The sequence below is a fragment of the Eulemur rufifrons genome, chromosome 16, assembly GCF_041146395.1.
Source record: "Eulemur rufifrons isolate Redbay chromosome 16, OSU_ERuf_1, whole genome shotgun sequence".
Taxonomy (NCBI): Eukaryota; Metazoa; Chordata; class Mammalia; order Primates; family Lemuridae; genus Eulemur; species Eulemur rufifrons.
The window spans coordinates 77,642,314-77,655,702 of NC_090998.1; the positions used below are offsets into that span (position 1 = coordinate 77,642,314).

Below are 13,389 nucleotides of genomic sequence, written 5' to 3' on the forward strand. Positions count from 1 at the left end.
AAAATATGCATTTATTTTTATTGTTTTGTCATAATTCAATTCTACCAGATCTTTGGACATAGGAAGTCAGATGAATGCTTCTGAAGAGACAAAAGTTACAAATGTTGGGAATCAGGTAAGAAGATAATTAATTTTTATAGAAAGTTCTTGACAGTGTGCTTCATTTGTGAGGCTCTTAATCTTTAAGCAGTAAAAATCACATTTTTATTGAAGTCTATTTAAACGATTGTCTTTTTTCTATTTCAGCAAATTGACAAGGTTTTTAACAACATTGGAGCAGACCTTCTGACCGGTGGGGAATCAGAAAATAAAGAGGATGGGTTACAGAATAAGCATAAAAGAGTGAGTTTCTTGACTATTCTCTTAGTATTCTTGTTCATATTATAGGATTTCCTGTAAACCACAGATTTCTGTTGGGAAATTCTGTTTAGAATCTTAATAAGAAACGTTCTGTAATTATCTTTATGAAATATCTTTATCAGTGGAACGTGGCCTAACCCATGTTGAGCATAAACATGATTAAGATTTGTAGCTTCCTCTATTACTCAACCTCCCACACAGTACCATTTCTAGGTTGCCTGACTCCTTTGTCCTTTCTCGTGTACTTTGCTGGTCATACCTCATGGTAAATTCCACCTTGTCTCTTCTCTGCTTCTGTTCCTGTGTTGATGGCTTCCACTGCAGATTTGTGCTGTCTGTCTACCTTAGACTCTCCCTGACTATTGCTCTTCAATATTTTAATTTCTGTATTACTCACAACATTCCCAAATGAGAGTTCCAGACTTTTTCCATTCTTCTTGAGCCCAGCAACCTCATCTCTCTTCTTTCATTTCATGGCAACAGCTTTAACTTTTGTGGTCCATCACATTTTCAACCTGACACTTTTGAAGAGTACTGATCAGTTACTTGGTAGCATGGCCTTCGATTTGGGCTTGTTTCAGGCTTTCTTATAATTAGATTAAGGTTGTGTATTTTTGACGAGAATACCATAGAAGTGATGATGTGTCCTTCTTGGTTTATTCTATCAGGGATTCATGATGTCTACATGACTTACAAATGGTGAACAAACAATATTTTAAAGAGGACTTCCAAAATGGATTTGATTCCATCACCCAAATAGATAAAAAATCTGAGTACATTTTTTCTTCACTGTTTCCTCTTAAAATTTTGCTCTCCCTCTGATTTTGAATAAGCTATAAAATATTAATACTTTCCTATTGAAATTTTGTTTAGCAACCAATATTACAAAATACTTAAGTCAATTTTCAACTTCTCATGAGGGCGTTCTTCTATTCACTCAGCAAATATGAATACCTGAATGTGTAAGGCCAAGGAACTACTGGACGTAGTTGTTCACAAAGTTGTAAGAGAGCATGTTGTGAGGTTATAGTTTAGCAAGGTTCATAAAAGAAAAAGAGAAGCATCGAATTTGCTACAGACATTAGCAGTGACAGTATATATTTCTTCAGGTCTTTCTTAGCTTTTTGGTGAGTTCCTAAAATATTTTTGTAGTGAGATAGATTAGAGTTGAACAAGATCTCCAAATTTTATAGAATGAAATCAGTTAATCATATTCTCATTGTCTAGAAAAAGATGACTCTAATGAATGGTTTTAAAATAATAATTATTTTCATGCTAGAAATATTTTAGCACAGATTCTGGGATTTTCTGTCTAAAAAGTTAAATCTTGTAGTAGTTTGAAATAAAACCTAACCTGTGACAATCACCAACACAAGAGTGCTTTGCTTTTAAGTGAAGTAGTAAGTGTTGCTAAACATACCAAGATACACTTTACCAAAAAAGAAATACTTTGTTTTACAAACGGAATTATGAAGTTGCCAGTTGATTTTTATCCTTTATTTTGTTTTAAGGCATCACTTACACTTGAAGAAAAACAAAAATTAGCGAAAGAACAAGAGCAGGCACAGAAGTTGAAAAGCCAGCAGCCTCTAAAACCTCAAGTGCACACACCTATTGCTCCAGCCAAACAGGTCAGAGTTAATTTCTTCTGCATAATTTCAAGTCTACTACAATTAAGGATTAAAGTAGTATAGAACTTAACCTACTAGTATTTTTATAAAAATGTGTTTCAAGGGATACTTTAATTTGTAGTTTCTAAGAAGCATGGGTACAAAGGATTTTCCAGCAACTCCTCCATAACCTGCCCAATGTAAAATGTTTGGTGTCAGTGCTTGTTACCAATAAAGAGGAATCTATAATAGACAAATAGGGGAGGGGCTCTTAAAAGAGATAAGGTCTCATAGTACAAACTCAACTCAGTTCACTTTGAAATGATCAGGAATACTATTCATGCTCTGATGTACTTTTGAGCTACAAATAATTTTCCATTTTTAGCTTTTCATTTATGGTTTTGTTTGTAACTTGATTTAGGAAGATGTATTTACATAACCTGACCAGTGTTTATTTCTACCATGTGCCTCCAGGTACTGTTCTGTGTGCTGGTGCTATGGCAGTGACTAAGGGCCCTACTTGTAGATAGTTTGCACTCTTAATGATTTGAGAATAATTTTATCTGAAAAGCTTTCTTTAAATTATTTTTTTTGTCACCTCTTAATCACTAAAATTCTCCCTCAGAAAAAAAATCTTTGATGGCCAGGAGGCAAAATTGAGAATATTTTATAGGTACTGATATAAGAATAGAGAAAATAAATTTCCATAAAATTTTGATGAAATTCAAAATAAAAAATAATAGAGTATTCTTTTTGTGGTATAGATCTGATGAGAAGAATGCAATTCTATTTGGGGGTAGATAACGTTTTGCTTCATTGGGGTTTAAAGTTAGTGTTGTCTATCATGAAATTGATTGCAAATATTCATCTGTGAAAATCATACAAAAATAGATGGCAAGCTGTATTTGGCTTGAAGGTCATAGTTTGCTGACTTGGTGCAGACCATTGAGCTTAATTTTAACTTGTCCTTTCAAATGTAGTCTATAATGTTTACTAATTATAAAGTAATTTGGATTTCTTGGAGATAAAGTAATTCCCTCATATTTTTCAGACTAAGGACTTGACAGACACATTGATGGATAATATGTCATCTTTGAGCAGCCTCTCTGTTAGTAACCCTAAACTTTCTACTTCAAGTACCTTCACTTCTGTTCCTTCCATGGGCATTGGCATGATGTTTTCTACACCAATTGATAATACAAAGAAAAACTTGACGAACGGCCTAAATGCCAATATGGGTTTTCAGACTTCAGGATTCAACATGCCGGTTAATACAAACCAGAACTTCTTCAGTAGTCCAAGCACACCTGCAGTGAGCAAGATGACTCTGGGAGCACCTCCCACTCTGCCAAACTTCAATGCTTTGAGTGTTCCTCCTGCTGGTTCAAAGCAGACCCAACAAAGACCCACAGATATGTCTGCCCTTAATAATCTCTTTGGCCCTCAGAAACCCAAAGTTAGCATGAACCAGTTATCACAACAGAAACCAAACCAGTGGCTTAATCAGTTTGTACCTTCTCAAGGTTCTCCAGGTATGGGCAGTTCAGTAATGGGAACACAGATGAACATGATAGGACAATCTGCCTTTGGTATGCAGGGTAATCCTTTCTTTAGCCCACAGAACTTTGCACAGCCACCAACTACTATGACCAATAGCAGTTCGGCTAGCAATGATTTAAAAGATCTTTTTGGGTGAGGTGTCTTGCTTCTATTTTGAAGGATTACTCAGTTTTAATCATGGGTGAGCTGATTTACATCTTAGTATAGTTGGCTTGGAGGAGCTACTTCAGTGGGAAAGTGAATGGTTCTGTGACAGAAAATATCTGTTTCTGTGCCAGCATTGTAGTTGTATGGACTTCTAACCAGTTGAGTTTTTTAAAGCATCGAGGATTTTTTTTCCTCTTACCAACTCTTCTTCAGGTTTTTAAAGACCCAACCTTTACCAATCTCAAAGAAAAAAAGTTATCTTGAATAGCAGAATTTTTAAATCACATGTTTATTTTGGCTTGTAAATCTTGGTGTTATTAAAAAAATTGAGTTGCTGGTCATTGCAAGCTCTTCTATTAATTACTATGTGGTACACAGTCTACCTTCACAAGTCATTAGTCTTCATTTTAATATGTGAAAAATCTGGATGCTGTATTGACTTGTTTGCATTTAGTATGACTGAGAGAGAAAATGGTAAGCATAAAGAGAAGGATCAGGTCATTTGCTTTTTCCAAAATTATTTACTTTTCAGATGAACAAATGTTTAGTATGAAAAGACTGAGCAAATACTGCAAAATTTAACTTACCTTGATTTCATTGGTTTAAACACATTACTAACCATCTTAAATGCAAACTAATCATTGTAAATTATATTTTAGCATGGTCTGCCTCAATTAGTAATGTATTTTTCTGCATTCACTTGGGTATATTTAGAATCACTTTTTTCCTACTATACACAGAAGAGGTATGTATTGATTTGTACAGATATTTGACAAAGCACTCTGATGTGATTTCCCTGACTACTGCCTTCATATTTCATTTTGAATTCAGACTTCTGAGGTTGCAGCATATGTGAATTGCATTTTCAAAAAGAGATTTGTAAGAATTAAACTATATTTAATGAGTAAACTTTTGAGATTTCTGCTGTATTGTTTCAAATGTAATAAACTTTACTTCTCTAAAAATGAGCAGTTGTATCTTCTGGCTAACCAACAGATTAATTTCAGCTTGCCATGATAGTCTGACCTCATCAATTACTGCTACTGAAGTTTAATTCTTACTTTTCTAGGAAACTTAGGAACCTTTTGTTTGAACATTTTGATGTCTATAATTAGCCATTTTTAGGAAGGAAAGAATAAATTCTCCTAACAGGAAACATGCTTTATTTTTAAAGACCTTTTTCTCTGATATTCTTATTTAATTTGCTGATTATTCAACCACAGAGCCTTATGCTATAAATGTCATTGTATTTTTAAAAATTATATGCCACTGTTATGTGACTACTTTAAAACTGTCAAAGAACTATGTATGTATTATAGTTACTGCCATAGAATTTGTGGTTTTTAATTATCTGGGACCAGCAATCATTTAAAATAAATCATATGAAATTTAGTGTGCTGGTACTAAGTTTATTAATTGAATATGGATATTCATTGAAAAAATATATACAAACATATGCTACATATATTTAATATATAGTACTTGATTATAAAATATAATTTGATGACATTATTGTTGGCAGCGTTCAGTTAAGAGGGTACTTTGAAACATAAAAATCAGTTTTCACACTAGTTTTCTGTGTGAGCTGTACTGTGTTACATGGTTTTAGAAAAAGGATTGATAGAATTGCTAAAGATTCTTATCCAAGAAATGAAAAACACTAGGAAGATCAAAATGTTTTTGCCAAATACATTCACAACTTGACCAAATTAGCTGTCTTATTGGTAATGCAATATCAATATATCTTTTGGGAAAAGCTTACATTTGGAATAAGATTGCTTAATGTTGAAAAATTTTTCTTTGTAACAATTCAATAGTTGCTGTTTATTGAGAAACTTTTTTATTTTGTAAAACAGTGTTGGACTCCTAATTAGAAAGAAAGCTTACTATAACAGCTTATATAACTTGAACTTCTAAATATGAAAATAGATTATTTGAAAAAATATAATATGTAAAATTTGCTCATTCATTGAGGTAATGGTGCTATGTTTTTACAAAATTGTTCCTGTAAGTTTTTCTACTTTCTCAAAGATATTTTATTTAAATCATTTCCATCAATTGAACTGTTATCATTGCCTTTTTCTGCTGAGAATTTGCCTCTGAAAAACAGTGCTATTTTTAGGCTTACGTGTTACTATGTGAACAAAATTCTCAAAGTACTAGAGCACCTTAAAGTTATTTCAGATATTCAGAGCATTTAAGTCCCTTGTGCTTAGAGTAGAGAATTGGTAGGTTAAGGAGCACCTGTAGACAAAAATGAACAAAGATGCCCTTTCGTTTGCTTCTCTATTCTCCTAATGCAAAGTTTGTGATGTTTATAGAGGATGTATAAAAGGAAATGGAAATAGACTTGTACATGTCTGGTTTTTGTTTGTTTTTTATTTTATTTTGGAATGCTTATAATCCTCCTTTTCACTGAATAAGTTAAGGAAGTAGGTTTTTGGGTTTTTTTTAACCTGTAAAATACCTCACATGGTTGCTTTTACATATGAAAAAAAGGTAAATGTGAAAATACCTGATAGCAAGCAAAGTATGCACCAAATAAATTTTAGCTTTGATAAAACTTTCTATTTTAAGGTGTGATTTCATACTTTGTGACTTATGGGTCTTAAAATAATTTTAGAACAAATGAATCTGTAAGAATTCAAACTATATAGGATTTTAAGAGATTATCTGCATCAGTGGCTTTCAAACTGTAGCTGTGACACTTAGTAAGAAATACATTTTACCCTGCAACTGCTGTATAAAATATATACCTGCTAAAGTTCCAGAAAATGTCTTTAATAAGTGTAGCGTACTCTATTTTTTATCTTATTAATTTTAAAAAACTTGATTACAATCACTAAAAGGATTTCATGACTTAGGGTTTTATTCAAACCATCTCTCTGAGAGCAGAGGTAGAAACAAAGGGCCTGAGGCTTCTGTGGCTTAACCCAAGGAGATAAGAGCCAGGAGTAGAAGCTAGATTTTTTCCTAATCTGCAGTCTAGTGTTCTCTACCACATTGCATCCTTTATTGTATGCAGTCTTCTTGGAGGTGCTTTTGTTGAGACTGATTATTTATTTATTTTTAAAATTTTTATTTATCTATTTATTTATTTATTTTTTGAGACAGAGTCTCACTCTGTTGCCCGGGCTAGAGTGCCATGGTGTCAGCCTAGCTCACAGCAACCTCAAACTCCTGGGCTCAAGCAATCCTCCTGCCTCAGCCTCCCAAGTAGCTGGGACTACAGGCATGCGCCACCATGCCCGGCTAATTTTTTCCATATATTTTTAGTTGTCCAGCTAATTTCTTTCTATTTTTTTTAGTAGAGATGGGATCTCACTCTTGCTCAGGCTGGTCTCGAACTCCTGACCTCGAGCGATCCTCCCGCCTCGGCCTCTCAGAGTACTAGGATTACAGGCATGAGCCACCACACCTGGCCTGTTGAGACTGACTTTGGTAGCAAGTATGTGTTCAGCACTTATTGGGTACCATATAGCTGGGCACCGGGGCACAGGCCTGTAGTCCCAGCTACTCAGGAGACTGAGGCAAGAGGATCCCTTAAGCCCAGGAGTTTGAGGCTGCAGTGAACTATGACCACACTACAGCACTCCAGCCTGGGTGACAGCGAGACCTTGTCTCTTAAAAAAAAAAAAAATTAAAAAATTCATTGAGTACCATAAATATATTCATACTGTGAAAAAATGGCAATAAAGGGGGAGAAGTGAGGGAAATGACAGGAATGTACATAGTCAAAATCAGCCTCTGGGCTGCTGCTTTGAACTGTGGATGAGGAGGGCTGGGGGACTTGGGTTAGCAATGCGTGTAGTACCCAGACGTATAGCAGAATTAATGCTTACAAACCTGGGGAGGAGAGTGTGCTATTGGAAAAGCCATTTCACCAAAACAAAGCTTGTTGGATATCACAAACTTTTTCTATCCAGAGCAGTCAAATTGGTCGTGCCACTCAGGGAGGATTTAATGACCTGGTGTACAAACCACATGTGTAAATTAAATTTTTTTAGTAATACCATTAAAAATAGGTGAAATTAATTTTAATAATATATTTAATTTAATATATCCAAAATATCATTTCTGCATGGAATTGCTGTGAAAAACTAATGAGATAGTTTACATTATTTTTTGATACATAGTGTTTGACATCTAGTGTATATTTTACACGTAGCACATTTCACTTCAGACCAGTCATATTTCAAGTACTCAGTAGCCACATGGCCAGAGCTACTGTATTAGTATGGGTGCATCTGGAAGTTGAGTAGCCAAAGAAGTGAATTTTGGCAATCATCAACTTACTATCTCCCAACTCAAAACCCATCTGTTTCCCTGCTTCATGCTACTTTTCTCCTTTGCCAACTGGTAGATTGTTACTATGCTTCATCAGTGGAGGGCCTGGAGTGGCACTGCAAAGCAACAGCCGCAGGAAGGCACTTTACTTCTGGGTTCTGCTTCTCCAATTTTATCCATCGTAGGAGCCCAGCGGCCCAAGCAGAGGAGCTCGAGCTGTCCCTCAGGTCATGTGCCTTCTGCCAGCCCTGCTACCACTACGGAGCAGCTGCAGTGGGCTGCTTCCATGACACCTCTGCCACCCCCTCAAGCAGCTGTCTCCCCATCTGTGGCCCATGCCCTGTGGCAAGTTTCTTCACCACCTGCATGCTGAATGTTCCTGTGGAAACCACACCCTTTCCAAAGGTCAGCTTGTGAATGGGGTGGGGGAAGAGAGCCTCTCTCAGTCTTTAGTTTCTTTATTTTTTTCACTTTCTCTCAGCCTAGAGGTAATAGTTGCTTTCTTTGCACCTGCACACATTCTGTACCCCTTGGAGTACAGAATAGTTTACCCTATTTGGATAGCCAGCTTCTACTAGTGAACAATTATTATATTAAAATTTCCATGTTAAAATTAAATATCTAATGTGGCTTCTGTCTCCTGACTGTATCCTCACTGATATATCCTAAATCTAACACTAAGCTATTTTAAAATGGGGCCATGTGATATATATGCCGTGAGCAAAACCATATGGAATTGTATATACCAGCCTGTGTTAAAACTTTCTAAAATTTCTTTAGAAATGTGCTTATAGTGGAAATATGGTTTGGCTACTTTAATTAAACCTATTTGATGCAGTTCTAATTTTGTCTTTTTTTTTGGTCCTACTTTTTGGATTTGTTCCTTTGTGTACAGGCCTGGGTTGCTAGTAAAGCCAGTGTTTGACTTTTATATAAAGGTAAATGAGATAGGCACTCTAATGTCTAGAGTTGGAATGTAGGAATCAACATTCATACAGGTTTATTCCAAGTCTACGTCTCTAAGCCTGCCAGTCTTGCTAATGCAATGGTGAAACAAAAGTCAAATGCAAGACATTTCCATGGGCATACCAGAAGCATAGTGTGTCTGTGTCTGTTTGTATAGCTATAAAGGAACACCAGAGGCTGGGTAATTTGGGAAGGAAAGTGGTTTACTTGGCTCATGGTTCTGCAGGCTGTACAAGAAGCGTGGTATCAGCATCTGCTTCTGGTGAGGACCTTAGGGTGCTTCCAATCATGGCGGAAGGTGATGGGAGCAGGCATCACCTGGTGAGAGAGGAAGCAGGAGAGAAAGAGGTGGACATTCCAGGCTCTTTTCAACTACCGGTTCTCACGGCAACTAAGTGAGAACTCATTCCCGTGAGAATGGCACCACTCCATTCACAAGGGACTTGCCTCCACTACCCAAATACTTCCCACCAGACCTCACCTCCAACACTGGGGATCAAATTTCAACATGGGACTCGGCAGGGCCAAACAAACCATAACCAAACCATAGCACAGTACATTGACTTTGGAGCCAGATAAAGGTGTGGGGGGGGGGGGGAGTTTTGTTTTTTTTTTAATTTCAAGCTCAAATTATGCAATGTATGCTCTGTGGACGTGGGATGGGTTACTTTACACATTTGTTCATGTGTTGGAACAGATCCAAAATTGTTTTTAAGAAAATCTTTAACAATGGGTATATTCAAGATCACTTTTGTAAAGAGGATAGAAAGGTCTCTTACTAAGGCAGGTGTTCTCATTAGCCTGCTCAAATTTCAAAAGGGGATGTTTCAGTGATTCTGTGAGTCTGCCCTTGGCAGTAATACCTATACTACAGGCACTTGTCAGAGAGCAACCTTTAACTCTATTGCCCAATATTCAAAGTCTCATTTTTGAGAAATGTTTATGGAGGCCAAAAATTGAGTAATCCATGTATTGTTCTAGAAATTCTCAATTAAATTAAGCCCTCTATGGAGACCTTTGTGCCTGGGTTGCCTTGTTTTGGCCACACATCAAGTTCCCTTTACCGCACATAGCTCTGGACTATGTTATGAAACTTACATTCATGCCAAGGATGATACTGGTTCACTCTAACATGGGTCTTCTTTGAGGACCCACAGGAGAAATTTCAGGTTTCAGTTCAGGAATGAACGTGCTTCTAAGCAACTAGTTTGGCCATATCTTGTAAAGTAACAAATCAGGTAATGACAGCTAAGAGATTCAGCCAAATTTGCGGTCCACCTGTAGTAAATGTATAGGACATGAATAGTATGCAATATTCAATGTTTGCCTTCTGGCTTTATCTAATTTTAAAAAAAGTCTTTATTTCTATTTCTCCTTTGCTCTGATTTCCCTTTTTTTTTTTGGTCTCTTTTAAAAAAAGTTTTGGCTGGGCGCAGTGGCTCACACATGTGATCCCAGCACTTTGGGAGGCCGAGGCAGGATGATTGCTTGAACCTAGGAGTTCATGACCAGTCTGGGCAACATAGTGAGACTTTATCAATGTAAAAAAATAAAGTTGTGTATCATTTTCATAGAAACTCTCATTTTGGTATGAGGTAGAGTGTAAATAGTTGTATGGACTGAATGAGTTTAAATTTTGTCTCTTTCACTTACGAGAACAAGTTTTCCCATCTTTAAAATAAGGACCACACCTTACAGTCTTAGATAAGGTAAAAATGTGTAAAGCACCACATACAGCTCTTTGCATGTGATAAGAACTCAATAGATATTTCCATCTTCCTTATGATGGACATAAGATCTCTAAAATAAACTTTAATGAAGAAGAGTACCTTACCTAGCACAATTTGAATACATTTATTCTTTAAAAAAGAAAGCCAAAAAAATGCTATAGGTTGGTAATGTGAGATTCTTGGTACACAAATAGGAATGAGATATAGGCCTTGCCTTCAAGGAGTTTGCACTGTAGTTATAAAGGTAGCTGAGTAAGCAGCTAATTACAGAACAGCGTGATATATGCTCTGTCAGAGATCTACCTATGTAGGGGGCAACCATCTTGTCTAGGACAGTTGGGAAGACTTAGAGGAGATAGTGCCTGAGCTCAGCCACATGGGGCCTTTTTAAAGTTGTTTTGTTTCATGCTATCAAATGGATTACTTAGGAATCACATTTTCCCAAATTAAGTTTGACATACTGGGAAGTGGATTGGAGCAGGTAACTCCCAAAGTCCTACTGAATTCTGAGATTATATTAAAACTACTCAATTTAGGGGGAATCTGGTCAAATAATTTTTGATGACCAAGAAAAATGAAAATAATGTTAACTGCTTAAAACATTTTCTATTAGAGCCAGGGATGACAGCAAGGCAAGGAGCAAAATAAGTGAGCTATACTGTTATTTTTAGCTAATAATTTATACTTGATTGTATATTTCAGAAATTTAAGAATCTACACTTAGGGATAAATGTTTATAGAATAAATAAATCTGTTCTTTTAAAACAGTGGCTGGTTTCTGGGGGAAAGAATGTCTGGCATAAATATATTTAGTCCACAAACTACCAGAAGAGGTCACTGTCTCCCAAGTAATCATCCATTGCATTAGTGCTTTAATAGCTGCATTTTTTGACTTAGTATAAGTTGGGGAATTTTTGGGGGGTGGTGGGGGACGGGGTCTCACTCTGTTGCCAAGGCTGGAGTGAAGTGGCACAATCACAGCTCATGGCAGTCTTGAACTCCTGAGCTCAAGCTATCTTCTCACTTCAACCTCCATTGTGGCTAGGACCATAGTCGTGCACTCCCATGGCCAGCTGGGGGAAAATATTGATAAGAATATCTGGCTTGTGGCATTGAATCTACAAAAGGATAGCACCTCATGAGAAATACTTGTGGAAAGTGTGTGGATTTGTTCCATCTTGATTCTCAACTCCAAATATCAACCCTGTTCACTGCTCTGTATGTTGAAATTATCTGGACACTCATCTGTACCTTCAAGAAAAGTGAAGGTGGTGAAAATCCTCCAAAACACCCTCTCTGATCTTGACTTCCTTCAGAATTACAGTTTGCGTTATTATGATACAACTGCATTTATTAAATTACCAGATTTTCTAGGATATTTTTGTCTTGGACACAACCTAAGTATCCTTAAATCTTTTTTTCAAGTCACCATGCATGGTGTATAAGGCAAAGCTAAAGCGTTTACATGCTGTGATAATACTGGATTAAAGCCAGTATTTCCCCATTTCCTCACAAGGGGGGACTTAAGACTACGTCTGAACCAATATATGTTTAGAGCATGCAGGTATGTGTTAAGGAAAAATAATTTCTGTCTTTACAGTCAGAAAACAGACTAAAAAATGAATAATTGATTGTGTCTTATGTTGGGAGCTGTGGGGAGTCGTACCCTCCAAGATGAAATGATAAGTAATTTTTTATAAGCAACCAATGGCAGCAAGAAAATGAGTTTGTTGGTATGATTTCTTGTTTTATGTTCATTTCACTTCACTCCACTGTTAGTTTGCCCTAATTTCCCGTGGAACATTTTAATGAAAGCAAACAGTATGTAATCCTAAAAACCAGCACCCCATTTTGTCTTAAAAAATTTTCACAGTGGCTAGCACAAGCTTACTTATGGTTAGATGCTCAATAAAGTTTTTTAAAGGTGCAGGGGTTCCGAGTACATCTTTCCTGAGTTATGTCACAGGCACTCTTTACCACCCACAGTTGGATTAGGATCTCGATGTACCATGTACTGTCGTGACACAAGCTCAGGAAATGGGCTTTGGGACCTAGTCCCAGCTCTCTGAATTCTACTGACCAGGTTACTGTGTTCAAAATTTGAATCTTGATTTTTTATCTGCTAATATGTTTCATAGGGTTATTGTGAAGATCGAATGAGATATTTGAAACTACTTTGTATACAAGTTTGACTATTAATAAAAGAATTAATGTCAAATATGGGAGTTCAATGAAAAAATCAAGTTTTCTATACATTTTGGTTAGTAGCAATGATAGTTATCAACAATATGAAAAATTTTAAAGGATGGAGAGAAGTCCTGGTTAAAAGAGAAATTTTTATGTTGGTCTCAGGATGCTATGGGGGTGAGCAGGAGGAGCATGGAGTTGGGGTAGGGGATGGGGTTGGCTGGAAAAGCTGCCACAGAATTTGGGAGAGAAGGAACCCCAAGACAACCAGTTCTCTTCATCACTTTTATTTTCTGATAAAGTCTGTTTTCCAAAAAAATGAATAATTTGATCCTTAACTCTGACCCTCGTTAAAATTCTCCATCTAACACTATGGTTGGATTTGGTTAGATTGTTTTCTTGAATAAATTGTATGTTTGGGATCTGTTGGTTTTCTTTTTTTCTCTAGGTGGCAGATTGAGACAAGTTGGCTCATGCGCAGCCTATGAGCTCTCCTTGTCTCCCTGTTGCCGACTGGAGTCCTGCATATCACCCCACTGGAC

General features: G+C 36.5%; 1 protein-coding gene across 7 annotated transcripts in view; it reads left to right on the plus strand.

Moving 5' to 3' along the window:
- SCYL2 (SCY1 like pseudokinase 2) overlaps window positions 1-6,240 on the plus strand; it is a 58,517-nt gene extending 52,277 nt beyond the window's left edge. For 5 of the 7 annotated variants that reach the window (XM_069489799.1, XM_069489802.1, XM_069489804.1 and 2 more), the window contains 4 exons: window positions 49-115; window positions 247-342; window positions 1,872-1,991; window positions 3,022-6,240. In XM_069489799.1, coding sequence (XP_069345900.1) covers window positions 49-115; window positions 247-342; window positions 1,872-1,991; window positions 3,022-3,666 — 928 coding nt within the window. In that variant the 3' untranslated portion in view covers window positions 3,667-6,240. The remainder of the gene's footprint in view (window positions 1-48; window positions 116-246; window positions 343-1,871; window positions 1,992-3,021) is intronic. The other 2 variants (XM_069489798.1, XM_069489801.1) reach the window with 1 other exon arrangement.
- Window positions 6,241-13,389: the final 7,149 nt, after the last annotated feature.